General features: G+C 50.2%; 1 protein-coding gene across 33 annotated transcripts in view; it reads left to right on the plus strand.

Moving 5' to 3' along the window:
- CACNA1C (calcium voltage-gated channel subunit alpha1 C) overlaps positions 1-22,716 on the plus strand; it is a 562,813-nt gene that overhangs the window by 473,663 nt on the left and 66,434 nt on the right. For all 33 annotated transcript variants that reach the window (XM_045588407.1, XM_045588403.1, XM_045588416.1 and 30 more), the window contains 8 exons: positions 2,213-2,319; positions 4,673-4,760; positions 5,376-5,483; positions 6,263-6,315; positions 6,611-6,757; positions 8,142-8,343; positions 10,132-10,290; positions 10,901-11,011. In XM_045588407.1, coding sequence (XP_045444363.1) covers positions 2,213-2,319; positions 4,673-4,760; positions 5,376-5,483; positions 6,263-6,315; positions 6,611-6,757; positions 8,142-8,343; positions 10,132-10,290; positions 10,901-11,011 — 975 coding nt within the window. The remainder of the gene's footprint in view (positions 1-2,212; positions 2,320-4,672; positions 4,761-5,375; positions 5,484-6,262; positions 6,316-6,610; positions 6,758-8,141; positions 8,344-10,131; positions 10,291-10,900; positions 11,012-22,716) is intronic.

Consider the following 22,716-nt stretch of genomic DNA (forward strand, 5'->3'; position numbering starts at 1 on the left):
CTCCCACGGGCCTCTGCCTGGCTGAAGGCCTGGCGTCCTGCCACTGGCACAGACAATGACACTCATCAAGAGGGACATTTAATCTCAGGAGCAGGTGAAGGACTGGGGAGGTTTGGCCTTAAAGAGAAAAGGCTTGTAGGACATAACAGTTGGCCTGAACTATGCAAAGGCCTGTCACACAGAGGAGGGAAGAACTGGAACCAGAACACATGAGCAGAAATTACAAAAGGTGAGACGCAGTTGGTAACTAGAATTGCTGGCTGCAGAAGTGGTGGGTCGCCCGTGGCTGGACAGAGGGGCCTTCCTGCCCGTCCAGCTCAGAATCAGTGGTCCTGTGTCCCACTGCTTTTCTCTCCTCGGGCTGAAAATGCCCAGCAGTGGCTTTTCCCAAGCAATGGCTCTGACAAAACAGGAACCCAAATCAAAGGACAGAGCTGGCGCTGAGCCCAGAGGGAGCATGCTTTGCCCTGGATGCAGGTGTTCTGTTGGAGCTCAGAGCATCCTCACAATGCCCAGCTCCTTCTCTCAGAGGAGAGGGGGTGGCGAGAGAGGTGCTTGGCCTTCAGCAGGCACAGAGCTCTTTGACTAACATGAACCATGAGAGCCACCCAAGTCCGCTGTCTGGTCCCAAATCCTCACCGAGGAGGACAGCGAGCCCCTCCAGATGGTCGGCCTCCAGGGGAGGTCTCCGACTCTATTCCCCCGCCACCTTTTATATAACCTGCCCATTTCAAGAAACTATTGCAGGACACAGGTGCCTGCGTCCCCTGTGACCCCTGTGGCAAGAGATAAATGGAAAGAATTAGGTTGCAGGAGCTATTTTTGCTCACTCCCCCTGTGTTCGCTTGGAACCGCTCTGCCCTGGGCGTGCTCTGATCCAAAGGGATGAACTGGACCGGTGACCAGGGAGCTCAGCCTCTCAGCCGGCAGCTTCCGAAGCTTCCCTTTGGCTGACGTTTTGTGGCCCATGGCCTTTCACAGCCCTTCACCTGGAAACCCCTAATTCAGGTCAACACAATGGGAAAGGCTATTTGCTGAGCACCTACAGGGCTTTACACCGAGCTCTGAGAGAGGTAATAACAGCCGATACTGATAATACTCATCAGTCCATGTGTCCCCTTTGGTTTCACGTGGTTTTCCATGTGTAGTATGTGCCTCAGGAAGGCAGGGAATCATGCACCCACTTTATCAATGAGGAAACTGAACTTCCATCGTGCAGAAATTCACGAATGCAGAATTCAAATCCTGATCCCAGCGTGCACACGGCACTGACTATTAGCAGGATACTGTTCTAAGTGATTTACATACAATAACTCAGCTGGAACTTATAGCCCCAGAGGAGAGTTGTTATCAGTCCCCCCATGGCTTAGATGAGGACACTGAAACACAGAACAGTTAGTAACGTGCCTGGGCTGAACAAATAAAACACGATAGGACTGAGATTTAAACCCAGGCGGCCTGACTTTAGAGCCTGTGATCTTCAACGCGCACCGCACGGCCCCTCTGGACGCAGCTCTGGCCCTTAGAGAACACACCCTCTAGCAGCAAGACGGCTACTGAGTTTAGAATCCGTGGCCCAGCTCAGAGGCACTGTTTGGGGGAGGCTACGTGCCAGAGCTATGGGCAGAACTTCTCTCTGGGCAGTAGAGGACCACCTATTCCAATTTGCCTGAGACTGGGGGACCCATTCTTTCAGAACTGAACTGGGAAAGTCGCAGGAAACCAGGATGGTTGTGACCCTACTGGACACCTCTTCCCCCCGCGTCCCCCCTCCCCCAGATGCCTAGTGTCTTAAGCTGGTCCTGATGTCAGTGGAATTTTGAGAGGAGGTTGGACAACCTGGTCAGCATAGCATCAGCAAAGGGCCCCTCAGGGCTGGAGCCACGGCTATGCGATGAGGAACAGTAGAAAATGGGAAAGAGCTGGCGGCCTGATTTGAAAGGGCTTCAGATATAGGATTGAGGAGTCTGACATTGCTGGCTAGAAGGAGACACGGATGGATTCTGGGCTTAGGGTTCTTTGGTGGTTGTATAAAAGGTTGCAGAACCCTTTTCTTGACACTGTATCTCCTTCTCCAGTCTCACCTGCCCCCCAGCCCCCTGTCCCCTCACTGCTCTTCGGGGTGCTGTGGGAGGGCAGGGCGGGGGGGTGGGGGGGTCTCAGGAGCTCGGACAGGCACCACTCATGTGGGTGTTTCTCTGCCCCGCTGCAGATGACTGCTTATGGGGCTTTCTTACACAAGGGCTCCTTTTGCCGGAACTACTTCAACATCTTGGACCTGCTAGTGGTCAGCGTGTCCCTCATCTCCTTTGGCATCCAGTGAGTAGGACCCCTCAGCCATTGGGGCGTGCGAGTAGAAATGGGTGTCAGGACATGAAGAGTCTGCCGGGCCCCCCTGCACCCATGCATGGATCTGTGGTGTGAATGGGGTGGGGCCTCTGACTTGTACAACATGGCGGCTGTGATTTCTTGTGCCCATGCCCTGTCCTCATGGTGTGACACTTGGGGTATGTTGATCCCGCAAGAATACATATAGAGGTCTGAAGATTTCCATGGCCCCGTTATAATGAGAAGAGAGGCTCCAGAGCCTTCCTGTCCCTCCACCATGTGCCCAGGGCCTCTGGGTGCCCTCAGCTCCAAGGGCCTGCTGTTGCCCTGATCTGCCCTGGTCTCTGCCCATTCCCCAAAGCACCTGGTGAGAGAGAGAGAGGGAGGGAGCAAAGGAGGGTTCTCAGTCTTGGCTACACAGTGAGTCACCTAAGTAACTTTTAAAAAACATGTACCCCAGAGTTTTTTATTTAACTGTTTTGGGGTTCAGCCTGGGCTTTAAGATTTTTAAAAGCTTTCCAGGGGGTTCCACTGTACAACCAAGTTTTGAACTAGCTCAGGTTTAGAAGAATCTATGACACGTTTCCCTCACGTGTGGCCGCTGATAGTGCTAATCCTGCACTTCAGCCTCCCCGGCACTTCCACCAGCATTCTCCTGTGGTCCCCACATAGACCTGCAAGGTGGGCAGGGCAAGTGCTGTTACCCCCAGTTTATAGACAGCAAGACTGAGGTTCAAGACATAGTGAGACATACCCAAGATCACACTGAAGGCAAAGAAAACGGCCCTGAGTGTCCCCTCCCAAGGGTGTTTTCAAGGTCAGCCTAGAAAGCATGGATGGGGTGTTAGGCGTGAGACTCTCCCCTCTGATCATCAATTACCTGACCCACCACCCTCTGTCTGCAAGCCTGCGGGTCTGGATTCTGACCCTGCACTTCCACGTAGTCACCGTTTAACCTTGAACAGAGGGCTCCCTCCTTTAGTCCCTGCTTTTCCCATCTGACCTTTAAATCCCTCCCGTTGTGATTCAGTGCAAACTGACTCCTTTGGAAAGAAAGAGCTGAGAACCAGAGAAATCAGCTCTCTGCCGCCTCCTCCTATCCCCCCTTCCCCCCCCCCCCCCTGCCCAGCACATCAGCCTGACCACCTGAAGGATGAAATGAACACTTGCCTGCCTTGTGCGTTGCTTAGGTCCCAAGGAGAGTCTAAGGCTCCCAGAAAACCAGAGGGATTATTTCGATCAGACGGTTAGTGATTAGCGTGTGAGGGTTAGGATTCACCTCAGAGTTGCTCACCGAGCTATTGAGCAGGGGTGATGAGCGGGCCCCCTGGGTTAGTGGAGAGCCCAGCCTGCTGAGGGGCTGTGGGGGGTTGGGGCCCTGGGACCTCCTTTGCGTTAAGGAGCAGCAGTGGCCGGAGGGACCTGCTGTATAGAAGTCATTCCTCCTGACTGCTAGGAACCAGAAGTTTTACAAATAAGTGTACCGGCAGCCACCTAGGACAGGGGTCAGCAAACCGCGGCTCGCGAGCCACATGTTCTTTGTCCCCTTGAGTGTTCTAACGCCACTTCAAAATAGACTCGCCCAGGCCGAAAACCGACTCTGTGAATGGGTGAGGAAGTTTCGATCGCACTGTACATGTGCGCCCGCACGTGGTATTTTGTGGAAGAGCCACACTCAAGGGGCCAAAGAGCCGAGCCGCAGTTTGCTGACCACGGACCTAGGACATGTTTAGAGATGAGCATGATATCTCCTGCCACGCCCTCCACCTCTTGCCACACGCCTGAAGTGCCGCCGTTTGTGAGGTACTTCTTCAGGCTCAGCGATGTCTTCCCCGCCCTCATAATAGAGCTGCCATGTATTCAGTTCATACGCGGCTACACCACTCTCGCCTTTCTCAGTCCTTGCAACAACCTTATGAGGTGATTACTATCCAGTTTTACAGGTGGAAAAAAAAAAACAAAAAACGAGTGCCCAGAAAAGTTAGGGAAATAGTGGCACGGCTGGTGCATGGCAGAGCTGGGTGTGACCCCAGGTCTGCGTGGCCCACGCTGTGTCTCGATGGCTCTAGAGGCCCCTGGGTGCCACGTGATGTTGCTAGTGAGTCCTGGTGGGTTGCTTTTCATATTACTTCCTCCCCCACAGGAAGCCCAGGCAGGCGAGTCTCAGGTCCTCATGGGGTGGGAGCCGGGGGCCGGGCGTAGAGAGTAGAGAGGGTCCCAGGATGAGAAAGTCCCCGTCACAGTAACAGGTTTGCTGGGTGACCTGCCAGGACACTCCTCACCACATTCTCTGCTGCTTTGCCAGAAACAGGAAAGCTTACTCCCTGCCCTGCTTCTCTCCCAGGTCCAGTGCAATCAATGTTGTAAAAATCTTGCGAGTTCTACGTGTACTCAGACCCCTGAGAGCCATCAACCGAGCCAAGGGGCTAAAGGTGAGAGGGGGCTGAGCTGGATCCACCAATTCCCCCCCTCACCCCCAGCCCAGCAGCCAGTCTGTGGGCTGCCAGGGAGCTAAGCTGCAGTGGGGGTTGGACTGCAAGGGGAGCTAAGCTGCGGTGGGGGGTGGGCTGCAGGGGGAGCTAAGCTGCAGTGGGGGGTGGGCAGCTGGGGGAGGGTGTGTGGGGTCCAGTGGCTGCCCTGTTGGAGCCTGCACTCTCCTGTGCTTCTCCACTCCCCCTGAGAGAACAAGGACAGGCAGCCACTCAGACTCTGAACTCCTAAGCAACACTTCTGCAAAACGGAGACCCACACACAAACCCAGTGCCCAGATGGTGATGAGGTCCCTATATTCCCACCCTACGAATTGGGGAGTTAGTGGGGTTTATGTCCCTGTGGGTACCTATCACCCAAAGGGGCCTTTGTGTCCCACTGGGCTCCCTCCCAGGCGGCCCTGGGAAGGGGAAGATGCTTTGCCTCTGAGTCTGAATTCCTCACTGGCAAAGGCGCTACCATGCTGCCTCCTCGGAGAGGCCTGTGCTTTGCCAGAGAAGCCCAGGCAACAGGCATTTCCCACACCACTCTTCCACCCGCCTTCTCCCCATCTGCAGCATGTGGTCCAGTGTGTGTTCGTGGCCATCCGCACCATCGGGAACATCGTGATTGTCACCACGCTGCTGCAGTTCATGTTCGCCTGCATTGGGGTCCAGCTCTTCAAGGTAAGACCCCGGCTCTTCCTTCTCCTGTCAGCGTTGCTAGGAAGGGGCCTGGCAGATAAGCCAGAAGAGGACCGTGGCCTGGGTCAGACTTGGGACGAAGGTCACCTGCCCTCAGCTCCCAAACCCGAAAAGGGACAGGCTTGGACAGAGGCACTGCCCCACCAGGCGAAGACCCTTCAGCCTCTGGGTGCTGCCTGCCCTTCAGGTCCTGCCCCTGCTCTGCAGTAAAGGGAGACGGATGCCTAGGCTCAGAAACCTCCATGTGAGGCATCCCAGTAAAAAAAAAAAAAAAACCGCAGTGGTTCCCTTTTCGGCAGCATCAATTGTCCTGCCTCCATCCACGTTCTCTCTCACTGCTTCCTGACAAGCACCCCAGATCCGGGAGCCCAGTGTCTTTGGTTTCCACTGTTTTCTGCCACAATCCTTTTATCTCTGTGATTCTCCCATTGGAAGCATTCTTCCCCCTGCCCTTTCCTACCCACCAATTAAACGTCCACTGATTTCCTCCCACCCAGTCATCCCTCCAAGCCCAGCCCCACCACTCTCTTCCCCATGAGACCTCCTTCAGAGTCCGGCACTCATGACTGGAGCTCCCTTTTTTGAATTCCAGTGGTTCTCGGGCTCTGACTGCTTTATGTCTGTGACTCAGTCTGCCCACCTGGACTCTGCTCCCCTCGCACTTCTTGTCCCAACTCCCTAGCACGGTGCTGGGGTGATCAGTTCTGATTAATTCATTGGTTAATGAACATCTCCAATCCCCTCCTTCTTCTGCCTTCCAGGGAAAGCTCTACACCTGTTCAGACAGTTCCAAGCAGACTGAGGCGGAATGCAAGTGAGTGCGGGCTGGCGGGAGCCAGCACCTAGGCTTGTTAACTTGGGAGGTTGCGGCTTGGTGTGAGAGAAGGGACAGCCATTCTTCCTCAGATAGCAGTGGAGCTGGACTTTTACCCAGGGATAATCTGATCCCACAGACATAGTGAACCGGGTTCTCCCCCCTGAAGGTCCTGCCGATGGCTGAAACTGAGGGGGTTAAGCCTAACTAGTTCCATCCCACCCAGCATGCCAAAAGTCATTGTGGATCAGGTGTGAAAGAAGAGACCCCCACAACTAACTTTCTCCTTTCTCAGGGGAAACTACATCACATACAAGGACGGCGAGGTTGACCACCCCATCATCCAGCCCCGCAACTGGGAGAACAGCAAGTTTGACTTTGACAATGTCTTGGCAGCCATGATGGCTCTCTTCACTGTCTCCACCTTTGAGGGGTGGCCAGAGTGAGTATGCAAATCAAGGCCTGAGACCAGAGGCCAGGACATGGTCCTCACACACAGTCCCCAAGTTTTGTTACTGTCCCATACTCCTTCCTAGAGGTCACTTACCAGAGTCCCCCCAGGAAGTGTGGCTGTGTTTCTAGAACAATTTGTAGGCCATCATCACTGCTGAAATGCACACTTTTCTTTTTCTAGAGAGGCCAACATTTCAGAAACTCCAACCAAAAACGAGCTTCATTTAGTTCTCCTTCTCGGCCTCAGAGTGAAGCCCTAATGATAAGGATCGGTGGTTACCCTCGTGACACCTGGGAGTGGGATGTGGGAAAGTTTCTCCACGGTGGGCCCTTGAGTCACCACAGGATTCAAGATCATCACCCCCAGCATGCACTCACAGTGCAGGTGAAGATGGCAGAGCTGTCTCTGTTTTATGAGACTCTACCCAAGCCTCCTTAGAGCAAGTGTGTCTATATTTATAGTGGAAAGTAAGAAAGGGAAGGAAGTGTGGGTCCAGACTTCGCTGCAGAGGCAGTGTCTTCATGCCTAAACCACCAGCTAATCAGCCTTTACACTATATCACCCATACCAGGCAACTTGTCCATCATGTGCTCCCTACATCTTTATACAGACATCTGCTCCCCCACTTTCGTATTCCAGTGAAATTATCATCTAACAGTCAGAAAGTTATATATATTTTAAGTTAACAATAGCACATGATCTTAGATAAGAGTCACCATTATTATATGGTAAAATATCGATAATACCTGAAAGATAACCAAGTACTATGCTGGGTAAGAAGAAGGGGAAGAGGAGAACAAGCATGATGGACATAGAGCCCAGGCCCCAATGGATGGCACACATATGTAAACCCCCAAGTATAAATCCAAACGATTGCTGATGAGCTGAATAAGCCTGGGTCCTTGTTCTCTACCCTTTTTATCTAAATGGGTATTTGATCTCTGATAGATTTATGTTCATTGTAACATTCTCTGAGTCTATGTCAGTTTGCAAAGCTGTTTCAATATTTACCAATATTTATAGTATTTGAAATCAATGTCCATGATTCATATTACATTAAAATATTAAAATAATTCTGACAGTTTCAGAACACCTTCAAATATATTATATCAACTATTTTGCCAGTTAGGAAAGTCAGGAATTATATTTTTTATTTTACAGATGAAGAATCTGAGGCTCAAAGAGGTTAAGTAATTTGCCCATGGTCACAAGGCCAGTAGTGACATAGTTGGGACTTGAACCCAGATCTTCTGACTTCCAGCCTAGAGCTGTTTCCAGCACCCCTGAACTCCTTAGGAGCGGCAGTGCTATCATTCCGCAGAGGTGGCACTGCTTCTCCAGTTTCTTCTGTGGGACCTGTCTCCTCCTGCAGGCTGCTGTACCGCTCCATCGACTCCCACACGGAAGACAAGGGCCCCATATACAACTACCGCGTGGAGATTTCTATCTTCTTCATCATCTACATCATCATCATTGCCTTCTTCATGATGAACATCTTCGTGGGTTTCGTCATCGTCACATTCCAGGAGCAGGGAGAGCAGGAGTACAAGAACTGTGAGCTGGACAAGAACCAGGTAGCTCCCTAGGAAGGAGAGAGCTGAGGCATTGAGGGGAAGTGGGGCCACATGAGGAATGACAGCAGTTGGCCCACCCAGGAGAGAGGCTATGGTCAGGAGAGAGATCCATATGGATACTAAGATCATCTGTCTGCTCCTCTAAATGAGACTAGGGCTCCCCAGTCTTCTGGAGGAGGCTGAACAAAAGAAATGCTAATCCAAGATCTACCAAATTCATTCATTCATCCAACAACTGTTCATTAAGTATCTTAAGGAGGCTCTGTGATAGACTTGGGGAAGGGAGGGGAGTGTTAGGGGGTAGAAACCTTATGTCATATCTAGAAATTAACAAATTAGAACATGCCCATGGTAGGATAGTCTCATTGATAAAAAGGAAAGAAATTGGAACAATGAGGGACTGAGAGTTTTGAGGTTTAGGAAGAGCATGGCATTAGAAAATCACTAGTAAATGGTTTCTTCAAGTAAAATCCAGAGACCTGTGCATGAAGTAGGGGCAGGAAAAAGACTTAAGTAAGAGTACTGTGGTAATGTCCAGTACTGTGATGTATTCTCTTAGCCTATGAACAAGAACTGGCAACTCCATTTGGTGAGGAATGAAGCTGTTAAGGTGGAGTGCAGCGTACAGTCACCAAGGTCAGGTACACTGCTAGGTTCCCCCATGGGAAGAGTACATGCAGTAATATACCCATATGAGTGACTTCAGGTGGAAAGGAGACCTGAAGTCTCTACCCATTATGGAAAGGAGACAGCTCTACCCGTTAGGCAAGATTTTTATGTCAACATCTTGGGTTGAGACTCATCATTCTGGCTGCTCTATGGACTTTGGATTGCTAATAAGACAGGGAAGAAGGAGACCAGTTAGAAAGTATAGATGAAATGCAATGAGGGGCGAATTGTTAATCTGGTAGTAGATGAGAGGCGAATCTGTGTCCTGTCCATATCAGCCATGTTCCAGACCATGAGCTGAGATTCTACTTCAAAGACTTGACCTAGTCCAATCTTAGTAGGTTTAGGAGTTGGAGCATTTATCTGTCATCAGAGAAGATATGGTCCTTCACTGGTTATTTGATCCTTCTACTTCAAAGACTTGGCTGCATGAGGAGATATGGACATGCTGATATGGACAGGATACATATTCGCCCCTCAACTACTACCAGGTTAACAATAGTAAAGATAAAGAGACTAGCAGGAAATAAGGTGGATCAAGCTTAGAGAGTGGACATAGGGGTTTGGGGTGTGTAAGAGAAGAGGCTTGAGTGACTCCCCAGTTCCAGACTTGAAAATCTGGGCACATTGCTGATAAATGAACTGATTCTTTGCTGGAGTCCCAAGAACCTAGTTAGTCCAAGATCTCATCATCAACCATGATCTGGGTCTTCTGATCTGTGGACACTGGTATTAAGGAAGATTGGTTGAGGACAGGAAAGAAAAATTGAGCAGACAGGTGCTCCAAGGATAGTCTGTGGCATAGGAACTATGTGGCAGCAGTGTAGCAGGTATTGGGAGTTGAAAGGAGACATATACTCCTCAGCTAAGCCTAATAAAGAGATTAACTAGAAGATATGATCTCCTTGATTAAGGGAAAGAAAAATTCAAAAAAAATGTTCAAATAATACCTCAAACTTGTATGAGTTGGAGCAAGAAATTATTCTCAGATTCCAGAGAATGCTACCCCCAAGGGATATAGTTTCATCAACATCCCACCTTCCTCTGCACACATCCAAGTAACTAACCACACTCTCTCCCCATTTCTGCCACCTCCACCCCCCACAACCTCCCTCCCAGCGTCAGTGTGTAGAATATGCCCTCAAAGCCCGGCCCCTGCGGAGGTACATACCCAAGAACCAGCACCAGTACAAAGTGTGGTATGTGGTCAACTCCACCTACTTTGAGTACCTGATGTTCATCCTCATCCTGCTCAACACCATCTGCTTGGCCATGCAGGTTAGTCCAGGGGGGCCTTGGTCTCTTGATGCCTGCATGGGGGAGAGTGCTGTGGGAGAAAATGGAGTGCAAAGGGGCTGACAGGCATCTCTGGTTTGTCACCTCCCTGGTGGCCAAAGTATGTTGAAAGACCAGAAGAGCCCTCCTCTTCTCCAAGGTAGAGAAAGACAAGTTCCCTTTTTCAAGGAGGAGCTCCCCTCTGGGACCCTAGGAATCCATAGGCCCCTAGGTTGAGAAAATGGAGAGAGTGGAGGAAATGGAGAAGAGAGGATGAGCTCAAACTGTTCATTATGGTCAGTAAGGCATGGTGTGTGGAAATTGATTCTACATCTACCTGTCTTCAGGGAGGTCAACTTTTTTGAGTGCCAACATTCTCCATAAAGTTGTCATAACCAATCAAAGCAGGAACGTAGAACTCTGCCAACTTCTGTTTTTGGAGATAGCAGAGAAAGAAAGAACTTGAAAGGTTTCCTGAATCCACTTGACTGCCCACAGAGAATTGGATGGACTTCCAGGAAGTGGATGGTTCAAGGAAGACCTCTGTTGAGATGAGGGTGGTGAGGAGTAGGGATACCCCTGCCTCGTTTTCACAGTTCTTCCCTCCGCTCAGCACTACGGTCAGAGCTGCCTGTTTAAAGTCGCCATGAACATCCTCAACATGCTCTTCACCGGCCTCTTCACTGTAGAGATGATTCTGAAGCTCATTGCCTTTAAACCCAAGGTAAGCCTCTGAATAAAAGACATCTGGTGTGCAGGCACTAGAGGGATGGAGTGCCAGTATCGAAAGAAGGAGAGTGAGGGGCAGAAATAATCAGTGAAGGACCATATCTTCTCTGATGATAGATAAATGCTCCAACTTCTAAACCTGCCAAGATTGGATCAGGTCAAGTCTTTGAAGTAGAATCTCAGCTCATGGTCTGGACCATGGCTGATATGGACAGGACACAGATTTGCCCCTGAGCTGAGCCTTACCATCCAGTGGAGGCAGATGATGCTCTTCCTTCTCCCATTTCTCACTTTGTCTTTGGCCCCAGTACATGAAGAAACTGTGCAAACCAAACCTCTCCAGGCCCAGCGCCCCAGATCCACTCAGGCCTCTTTTCTATCCTCCTGTTTCATCAACCACCAGCCTCATTGTAAAATGCCCAGCCAGGGCTCAGTGTTCTAGCCCATGGGGCCTCCTGTTCCCCACCTCAGAGGCTGCATCATTGCTCCTTTGAACCTTCCAGCACCTGAAGGGCAGTTACTTGCAAATGTCTGTGCTTTGCTTCTTAGAAGCAGCTCCTCAAAAAGAGTTTGAAGGACAAGAATAGATCCCTTGGATGAATGAGGCAGGGTAGGGAAAGCTGGATTACCAATCACCTTGGATTATCTGTGCCCTCTTTAACGGCCGCACCCCATTGTCCTGGATAATGGAGGAGCGGATTGGTTTGAGCAGCACCTTCCGTCTTCCACCCCTGAAGACCAGCCAGAATCACTGGCATCCACTGACCTGGGATTCACAACATGGCAGCTACTTCTGAGGGATGGTCTATAGCAACTCAGTGGTTCTTCTGGCTACCCTTACTCCTGTCAGAGAGTGATGAGAAAGAAAGATTTGGTTCTGATAGAATTGTTCCATACAAACTTGAAAAAATCTCTCTGGCTTTCTGTTACTTCTCTTCCCCTGCTTTGTTAGTTTCCCCAGATGCATTATAGATCAACAGAAGGCCAAAAGGAGGAGTCCCTGCCCATGTATTCTATTGCTATTCAAAGGTGGACTTGTCCCAGGACTAATTGGGGTAGGGGTACTCCTTAGCTCTTGGATCCATGTTCATTGACAAGCTATCCATCATCTTTTTAAATTAATATTCAACCAGCATTTCTGGATAACCTACCATGTGCTACACATACCTCATTGCATGTAAACCTCTAAATGCCCCTAAACGTTAGTTCTTAGCACCCCCATTTTAGGGGAAGGGGAAGTGAAGTTCAGAGCAATTAAGTTTAATATTAATTACACCAGTACCAAGTGACATAACTGGGAACAAAATCTAACACCTCTGAGTTATAGTTAGTGTATTTCCACATTAGCTTGTTAGCATCATTCCACATCAAGTGTTCTGCTGGATATGTTTCAGAAAGAAGGAAATAACCTTTGAGATACTTCAAAAATAAGACAGACAATATTCTTAAAATGCTGATTCTTCTTTCCACTCAAAGAATGCCTAGGTGTTTGGGCTGATTTTCAGAGAATTTTTCTATTGAAGGTCATCTGATGATGAGAATGGTTTTTTCCTGCTTCCTCCAGGGCAGCAATTATAATCTTTTCCCCTTCCATCCTAATACCATTAAGGGATATAAATTTTTGTCCTGGCCAAGAGAAGACCACAGATATCCCTGGCCACTTTCTGAAGGGTTCACGGTACCTCTGCCCACCGGTGGGCCTGGAGTACTGACAGGTTCACAGCCCGCAGCAATACGACCGAGGGAGGCCAGGAATCAAGGTCATTGCCGAACTGAGCTTCAGTCTCAGATGGCTGCCCCTAGGGAGGGAAACTGGCATCACTTTCATCTAGTTTCATGGGACATATGGTTTAAATATTTCAAAGCCTTGAGTCATTTCACAGTTGACTCAGATGTGTTTCTGATGATGCCTGACGCAATCTGCAAGGCCCTGCAGTGGACTTCCTGAGTCAGTCTAGTGAGCACTGGAGAGGTATGGAGCAAACCTGCCCCAGGGAGCAAATGAAACTGACACCTGCAGGAGCCTCCACCTGAAAGGCCCTGTGCCCAAATCCTGCAGATCCAGGAACAAGCCAGCCTCCCCTAACTAGCCAGCTGTGGTCTAAAGCATGAAGTGCTGCCTACTTTCCTCAACCCCTAGTTCTCTGTTGTGAGAATATGGGGAAAAACAAGAGAGACTTTTCCTAAAGAAGAAAGAGAGCCATCTGGGGCCATTTGCATTTCACCTGCCAGGGTCAGTCTGTAAAAAGAAAGGAGGATGGATCCTTCCTGTGGGCACCTCTAACATGTCTCCTGGCAGGAGAGGGTGCCGGTCCCTGAATGGCTGGCCAGAGAAGGTCAACTAGTTTGGAGGAGCATTGGGAAAGCAGGGCTCCCTGGATTCTTACTAAGTGATATTCTTCATTAAGGAATAGACTTCAGGAAAAGCCTCCCCAAACATTTCAGGCAGAAAACCAAGCCAGAAATGACTTGAAGCTCTGGTGAAAATATCGAGCTGAACGTGCCCAAGAACCAGGGCTTCTGACAGTGACCTGGAGTTAATCCCATTCGCTGGAATTCTGCTGTATCTTTTCACTCCCTGGATGATTGTTTACGTGTGATATGAAAGGGTTTGCACTTGTGAGCAAACCCCAAGGGGAAGACTCTGGGGGGAGTTGACCTAGGCAGGTCTCTAGCATTAAGGACTTGGTCTCTCTGGCTTTCTTTCAACCTAAGAATAGTCCAGAGAGGTGAATAGGCCCAAAGTGAATTCACTCACTGCCTTTCCTGGCGCCCAGTTTTCTTGAATAAAAGCAACAGAACCTCGGGACCCACCTTCCTGTTGTAGGACACATTAGAGTCTAAAGGCATTTCCAACCTGAGGGATGAGTGAGACCAGCATTATGTAAGAGAGGGTTCTGCAGTAATTAAAATCTCCCATACACACTGTCTACGAAATAGCCACTAGCCTTCCGTGCCTAGTGAGCACTTGAAATGTGGCTAGTGTGGCTGAGGAATAGATGTTTTCATTTTATTCGCTTTAATTAATTCACATTTCTTGGGCTGCGCGTGGCCGACAGCTGCTGCACAGGACAGCATGGCTCAGACATGGCTTCTGCCCAGGACACTCCTGTAGCTGCCGCCCTCTGTCCATCTTGGCTTCCTCAGCCCAGCTGCTTTGGCTGCATGAAACTGATGGTTTCTCTCATCCTCCCTACTCTTTCCCAGCTGGTAATTTTCTACCAGAAATCAATTCATGATAGCGGAAGCCCTTTTGACAGGGTGAGATAGCCTTTTGCCCTGGAGTCCCCAGTGTGGATTTTCTCCTGAGTCCGTCAGCCCTCCCACTTGTCTCAGGATCCCTGCAGGCTCGTCAGTGTGGAGGCTGTTCCCTGCGGACCTTCCTCACCCAGTTCCTGAACTGCTCCTTGGAAGGCAGAGGGCCCTGGCAGAGTGGTCTGGAGTTGGTCTCGCTGCTGTGGCTGAATGGGGGAGGGGGCTGTCCCCGGTGAGCACAGCCATTGGACTTCTGACCAGGGTTTCTGATTAGCATGTGAGTGCCTCAGTGAAACTCAAACCTGTGAGCCCTCCCCCTGCCCAGTTCTTACACATCCCTTCCTCAGGACACAGCACCTGGCCTGCACACCCCAATTGCTGGACAGAGACTTGCTGCCTGATGGCTTTGACACCACTGCCACAGTGGGCTCCAGACTTGCAGCTGTGCGGCCCACTGCTCCTGGCATCTTCTCCCGGCCCACCGGCCTCTACAGCAAGGCTCCAGCCTGCCTCGCTGCATGCCCTCTAAACTGTCTGGGCTGACTCCTGCCACCTGCACTCGGGGGATTTGGCTAACATTCTATAGTGCAAGCTAACAGTGGTAGTGATGCAGCTGACACCCTATTTTCTCAGCTTCAGGGGCAGTTTGAAGCTCCTGCTATCTTTGAGGAATGAGGACATGAAACCTTGGAGATCAGAGACAGAAAGCAGGTGGCATTGGCAGCAATGGCTGCCTCTAGGCCTTGTCATTCTTCATTATATTATCTTAAGAACTCTTGACTATATGCTATTTGGCTAGTGTTTTGCTGCAGCCTAAAGTTAACCAATAACCCACAAATACTGTATTGAGTTTCCAATACACCAGGCAGTGTGCTTGATACCGGGGACACAATGGGGACTATAAGCTGGTGAGCCCTAGTGTGGGTTTTAAGAATGGACTTCCCTGACTCTGGCCCACTGTTGAATCTTGTAGAGTCCCCACTTCACCATCACATTATTCCCTAAAAAACCTACTATTTAGCCTGGTACTCCTATTCCTATTAAAAAGAAGTGATGAATAATTACATTAACTGATTTTGTATCAATTCTTAAAATTAAGTAACATTCAGAAGCAAGGAGGGAAGGAAGTAATATATAGAGTATTACAAAAAATGTATATACTTTGAGTAATTATAAAGACAGTGTTTATTAAAATGCATTTCATTTTCAGAATTGAGCTATCAGCTGTTAAAATGTATATACATTTTTGGGGGGACATCCTGTATATTGTGTTTATAAAAAATCAGACATTTTTCATTCATTATCTCAGTCAATCTATAAGACAAATAAAATAGTCTTTAGGAAGCTGAAGAGCAGAGAAGAAAGCTAAGTAATGGATGCAAAACCAAAGAGCCATTTTGTTGTTGTTTTGGGGGATTTTCATGCAGGTTTAGGCAATTTAAAAGTCAACCTTTTTAACTACACCCTCATTGAAATAATAAATGTGAGCAAACTGATAATGTTGCTTTGCACTTAGTGGTCCTCAGCAAGTATAAGCAAACCAGAGACTAAATGAAAGCAAGCCATTCTCAAGTAGCAACTCTATGGAAACTAATAATAGTCACTCCCTTCCTATGTCCCTCCGCCTCCTCTGAGGCCCCATTCTTTGGCCCATATGCTCTCCTGGAAATCTTTCTGATTTCTTTTCCAAATATGAAGTGACAGGTACTTTGAAGATATGGGACAGTCACCTGATAGGTGGGTTCAGGAAAATGAAACAATAACCTAAGGTACCCTGCTATTCACATGTATGTATGCACACACATGCACATACACATACATGCATGCACATGCCATGGAAGACTTTCAAGTTGCGAAGACAGAAATTATATTGCTGGACTCCTTGAAGGCAGAAACTGTTTTAAATGCATTTTTGTGCCATAATAGGCATTCAGTGAGCATTTAATGCATGCATGAATGAATGAATGAATGAGAATTATAGAACTAGAGAACAAGGTAAAGTGTCAGAATATTAATGTTAGAAAATACCATTAAGATCCTGGATCTTCAGCACCACAGAAATCTCTACACATTCCTGTTTCTAGAGGCAGCTGTGTTGGGAATTTCCTTTACACTGAACTGAACGGCCTCTCTGTAATTTTTGCTTATTAGCACTGCTTTTCCCATCTTCTCTTTCTATAGTTGTTGAGCATTTCTTGATGATGTTGAGACATGGTACCATCTTTACAAGGCTCATGGTGTCATGACACCAATAAACAGAAGAAGCAAGGCCATGCTGGGGGTATCACCACAGGGAGAGCCGTGGGGGGCATCTGTTTGAGAGAGAAGGAGGTCAGGAAGGTGCCAGTTAACTGAGCCCTGGAGGTGGAAGAGGGATCAGAGAAGAGCATTTCAGGCAGAGAGAAAAGCAAAGGCCCCGAGGCAGGGGTGAGCGCAGCTTTTTCTGGGCCTGAAGCAGTGCGTGAAGAGGGGGTATGGCAGGGCAGTGTGCAGGCCCTTTGGGACGGGGCCGGAGTGTGGATGTACTCTGACTGCCCTCAGAAACCACAGGCAGCAGGGGCCTGAAGTGGGCCATGATATAATGTGGTTAGGGTTTTGAACCAGCATGCTGAGTGCTGGTGAAGAGCGGACAGTGTGGGTTGGGGAGCAGTTAAAGCCTGCGGGTGGCAGCAGGAGACACGCAGAGAAGTGGGCAGTCATGGCTTTATCTGATGGTGAAGTGGGTGTGAGGGTGAGGAAGAAGGATCGGGGATAGCTCTGGATAGTCTGAGCGGGACCAGCGCTTACCCATCTTTATGTTCATCTAGACCCAACACAGTAGCACCTGCAGCATCAGGTGTTCGTAAATGTCACCAAATGAGCAAACCAAAGCCAGTCTCTGCAGACGCATCCCTGGTGACCCCACCCACTCAATCCTAAAGACTACTTTTGCCCCTGCATCACAGTGGTGCCCTGCAGGGTCCCAAATACCAGGATCCCAAATTGCCTGGCCACCTGGCAATGCACTCCCCACACTGAGAACCTCGGCCTTAGGCTAAGGTTGGACTTCAGCCTCTTGTTTAATTTTCTTTGAAACCTCTTTATCCCAGCTCTTAAGAAACCAGTGTCTCCCACCATCTATGGAACCCCCTCAGCCCAGAAACTCAGCACATGTACCTGTCACATTGAAATGATAGGAAAGGGAAGGAGAGGAGGGAGGCTGCAAGGGGACGCCAGGGAGCCTGTCAGCTACCAGGCCAGGGCGTCAGCCTGACTCAGGAGCTGCGTGCTGTGCCAGGCGGAGTTCCTGCCTGTTTCTCAGCAGCCTGGTTGGTAAGTGGGCATCACTCTGGTTATTATATATCAGTGGAATGCCCACGGGGTACCTGTTGGAGCGGCACAGGCAGACAGGCATAAATGGGCTTTGTTGTGGGGCCTCCCGCCTGCTCCTGTACCCAGGGATTTGCGTATTGTTGCAACACTGTGACAGGTTTCCTTCTTGCCTGGCACTTGAGAGCTCAAGCGTCACTATGAATAATAAAAAATAATTATATGACTTGCATAAAGCCTTGTGTGGGAAGGGTAGTATTAGCTATTACATTTAATTATTTAATGTGGAAAATTATCCACACTGTATAAAGAAGCCCGGTGGGAGAGTGTGCTGGTTCCATCTCCATTCCTGTCACTGAGAAAGAGACTCGACCACACCAAGACTGGGAGGGGAAGAGGGACCCAAAGCTGCGGAGCTGTGTGCAGAAAGGAGGCCCCGCCAGCGCTCCCGCCAGTGCTGCGGGGAAAGGAGGGGCCATCTAGGATGCAGCTGTATTGGGCAGCCTGGCTCAAACCTTGCGACAATCCCAGGGGCAATCTCAGCCACCAGCAGGCACGGCACAACCTCAGGTCCCTCTATCTGACGGGAAGGAAGCAGAGGCTGAGGTAACATGTCTGCACAGCTCAAGGCTCTCCTCTGGAAGTGAGGACAGCTGCTCATTTTGTTCACTAAAGTGGGTGTAGATTGCATCTCATGATTGCAGTAGGGTCACACGTGCCTTTGCTAAATAATGGTCCGCTCATCATGTCAGAAAGGGCACGGAGATGGTAGGATGGGCCTGCCAGGGCTGGCTTTGGAATAGCTGGACTGGACAGGAGAGAATGTGAGACAGGCAGGTCACAGAGGCTGCACGGGCCAAACTCCTTGGCTGCTCCTCCTGTCCTCCCCGCTCGCAGGGCCGCCTGCTCTCTGCCTTCCCTGCCTCTCCACAGTGTTCGTGCTGTTCATTTTACTATAAAGTGGCCTGCATACCTGCAGGGCATCTGCTGGCCTTTTGCATGGGCATACCCTTGCCCACCCCAGGGGTATGTCCATGCCACACCCTATCCTGGAGGAGTCCTTTGCACAAATCAGCTCAGGGCTGGCATTAGCACGGAGCACCTGCAGCTTCCTGAGGCAGAGATGAACTTGCGAAGGTTCTCAAAGATGCTTGGTCTATAACCAGCAGTTTTTATTTGCTCCCAGCAGAGAAGACCGAACGTGCCAGGTTTGGCCATGTCTGCAGGCCCACACCTGGCACCCAGGCACCTGTGAGCACTCATTGATGAGATAAATGAATGAGGGCCTTTGAAACTTTTCTGGGGAAGGAAACACTTAATTCCAAAGGCAAATCAGAGCAGATGGTGTCCAGTTCAGAGTTTACATTCCTATAAAAATTTTGAGAGCAGCCCCCATCACCACACCACCTGGGCCCTCGCAGGAGAAGGCCCCAGGCCCTGACCACACCCCCTGCTCCTGCCCTCTGTCCCCGCTGTCCCAGGCTGACTGTGCAGTGTGAGCCCTCGGGCATTTCTGAGTGCACACATTGCAGGGTGGGAGCCCACAGACAAGGCAGAGATCCTCGCTGCCTCCCAGGCAGCTAGGGCCGGGAGCAGCTGTGTGCTCCATTATGCCTTCTCCATGAGACACCGCTAATTTCCATGATTACTGTTATGCCTAAATGGCATCCTAATGTAATGCAATTTATATTATCTCTGCTTGGTGTCAGTTACCATTGTGTTCCATGATATTCCCTGGCACTGACTCTTCACGAGCACGGAGGCTTCACCACTGCGCCTCCCCAGCTGCATGAAGCTCTCCTCCCTGTCCCCCAAGCCCCACCCATCCCTCAGCTCCGCAGCCTGGAGCCCTGAGAGGACCTGGGCACTGCCTCCTACCCACACCAACCCCTCCGCTCAGCCTCCTGGCACAGATGCTTGCTCACTCAGGCTGGGCTCTGCCCTCTTTCAGGAACCCCTTCCCTGGGTTAGGTACAAGCCATTTGTTACCCCCTCCCGTGCACTTTAGGTCCCACCTCCCCTAGGGGGCCCTGACCCCTTCTTCCAGCTTCATGGATTCCCGCTGTTTCCTGTCCCACTTGCATGGTCACTTCAGCGGCCCAGGCCTACTCTAGGAGCTCTCCATCCTGCCTGCCTCTCCTCTCCCCTCCCCTCCTCTCCTTTCCCCCATATCTCCTCTCCAATTCTATCTCTCTCCCTCTCTCTCTCCTGTTCTCTCCCTGATGCCTTCTCCCCATTTTCTACCCTCTGGGTGGGCTTTCCTCTTTTCCTCCTCCTCTCCTGTCTTCTACCTGAGTGGCCTTTCCCATCAATATCCTCTCAGCTGTTCTCCTCACATGATTTCTGTAATCCCTCTTCATCCCTTCCATCCCCATCTCTTGGCAGTTGGGCTCCCCTCCCCCACCCTCAGAAACTCTTCCTCTGTCAGTTTTCCTATCTATTCCCACTCTCTGCCTCAACTCCAGCTGCTCCATTTCTAATCTCAACTCAGGTGTCCCACTTCAACTCTCTTAGACCTCCTGTGTCCCTGGAAGGGAACGGTCTTTGGGGAGAGACCCCCAGACAGACTGAAAGTCCAGAGTCCGCTTTCCTCTCAGGGCCACATCATCTCTGTGCTCCTTCACTTCACCTGTTCTCTGCTGGACCAGCGGAGGTATACACGGACGGTAGGCAAGAGGAATAGAAAAGAGAAAAAACAAAGTCATGGCAGTGAAACAACTTTTGCGTCAAAATTACTAAGAATACACAACACAATCCCAGGGGTGCAGATTTTCTATGGATTCCTTCTTACCACCAGCTTGCTTTAAAGCTGGCATTGCCTCTGTGATATCATAGTGGTGAACTCTGCTCTGAGTAGCAAAGGAGCTGAGAATCCAGAATTCAAGGGCAAAGACACAAGCCTACCACCTGCACAGGAAACAGCTCTCTGGGGTCAGCATTCGGCTGCTTAGGCCTCACTCCCCAGCCCTCCTGGCAGAGGAGCGGAAGCTGGTCTTTGCTGGTATGAATAGTGATTTAAGAACATGGCAGTTGACTGTCCAGATGAACTTGAGCCTCAAAAGTTAGCCATGATAACTTGCATACTGTCACTAATCTCAAAATGGTACCAGCCAGAGTGAGTCTCAAGACAGTCCCACTACTCAGCAGTAACTCAAGATGAGACAGACGAAAGGTGAGCTCAGGATTCCAGAACCTTTGGCCTCTTCCCTCCTCCTTCCACAGACACCTGGGCTTTGCCTTTCCCCTCTGCTGTCTCACCCCCAAAATTAACCCTGTCGGTCCTACCTAGCAGATTCCCTCTGGTTAACCAGGACAGTAGCTAATGCTATTGTCATTTAATCCTCACCAGGAACCTATGGTTATCCCACTTTATAGGTGGGAAAACTAAGGAATGGGAGGTTATGTCATTTACTCAAGGTTACCCAGATAATAAGTGTCAGAGCTAGGATTTGAACCCAGACACCTCACCCCAACCCTGGAAATCAAGCTCTTAACCACCACGCTGACTCTTTCAACTTGGAATAGCTCCAATGATGGTGGTGCATCAGGACACAGATAATCCAAAAGAGAGGAAAATCCAAAATTCTTGTGCGTGGGAAATGCATCATATGGACTTTTGCAACAATTTTTGCTTCTTAATCATGGTTTGCTGAAGCTGGCATCAATTTGGTCTACATTATCTCAGCCACGTAAGCCCATGAGTGGAGGGCCAGCGGCACTCGGAGAATGGGTTACCCCTGGGGTGTGAGCAATCGCAGGGGTGCTGCTGCTCAGCCTGGGGGGAGAGCACGAGACCTGAGGATGGCCAGGGGAGAGCCCATCTCAAAAGGGGGTAGGGATTGCAGGGAAAGACATCCATCCCTGAAAGCACCATCCCATCTGGGCGATCAGGCCCACATGGCTCTGAGGAGCTGGACATGAAGAGGTTTGGTTTACCATTCAGGGAGATCCAGGAAAACCCTGTCCCTAGCCCTGGTATCTTCCCTGCCGTTTGGGACCTGTCCCCAGGGAAAGAAGGAGTGGCAGGTATAAGAGAAAAACACCTATGATTTTTTTTCATCCTCCTTCTTCCATTATACCCCCGAAATCCACATCTCCAGTGGTTTCCAGCAAATAAGGAGGTGGGCAAAAATAGATGTGTGTGGGGGGGAGGGGGGGTTAGGGGAGAATAGGAGAAGGGGAAAGAGCATAAGAGAGCACTAAGCTCTCACACTCCAGAGAGTTTAGGGGGAAAGTAATTTTCCCAGGCCCTGCCTGCTTAGGGGTTTGGCCAGGTGTCCCCCTTGGACAACCTGTTGACCTAATGGAGGCGTTGGGCCTTGTTTCTGGTAGTGGGTGTGAATGGGTGGGAGGGAGGGACAACTGAAAGAGTGGGAGGAGGAGGCCGACCTGAGCGCTAGATCTGAAGCTGTCTTCAGGGAATGGTTGGGAAGGCTGATGGGCTGTGGGACAGCAGGGTGGGATGGTGGGTGGAAGGGTAGGGTTAAAAGCCGCCTCTTAAAGGGATCCTGTCAACAGCCTCCCACAAACATGGTCCCTCGCCCCTGCATTCTGGCTAAATGCAAAAGATCTCCTCAGGGCTGGGTCCCCAGAAACCCTTGGTGACAAGGGCATGGCTGGTTTCTGCAGCCAAGGGAGGCCCAGGCACTGGGCCCACCAGATAGCTTGCCATAGACCAGAGACGTCATTCAAAAGCCTCCAGCAGCACAGCCTGTTGAAGGCAAGGGCAAGGCATAAGGCATAAGGCATGAACCCAGCCATCCCAGTAGCAGGCAGCCATGAAGCTGTGGAAGCAGCCGTGGTCCTGGAGGAATTGACTGTGGTGTTTCCTTCTGTCTCTGCACACAGAGACCCAGGAGACATGGTGACACGTGATGCACACCCAGGAGGTTGACAGGGTCCCTTTAGGTCTTGGCCCCTGTCCTGGTGCCCCAGCTGATTAACCTGTGTGTTAACCTCGCCTTTGCCTGTTCTCTGCCTCTCTTCCTTTCCCTTTTCTCCTCTCAGAGGTGTTGCAGACCAAGGCCAACTTACCCATTTTGTTTCAGGTCTCTCATGGATGAAAGACTCCAATCATCCTCCTTTCTGAGCCCTGAGCCTTCCACCTTCCTACCTCTCCTCCTGTCCCCACTTTCA

The sequence above is a fragment of the Pipistrellus kuhlii genome, unplaced genomic scaffold (assembly GCF_014108245.1).
Source record: "Pipistrellus kuhlii isolate mPipKuh1 unplaced genomic scaffold, mPipKuh1.p scaffold_m20_p_3, whole genome shotgun sequence".
NCBI lineage: Eukaryota > Metazoa > Chordata > Mammalia > Chiroptera > Vespertilionidae > Pipistrellus > Pipistrellus kuhlii.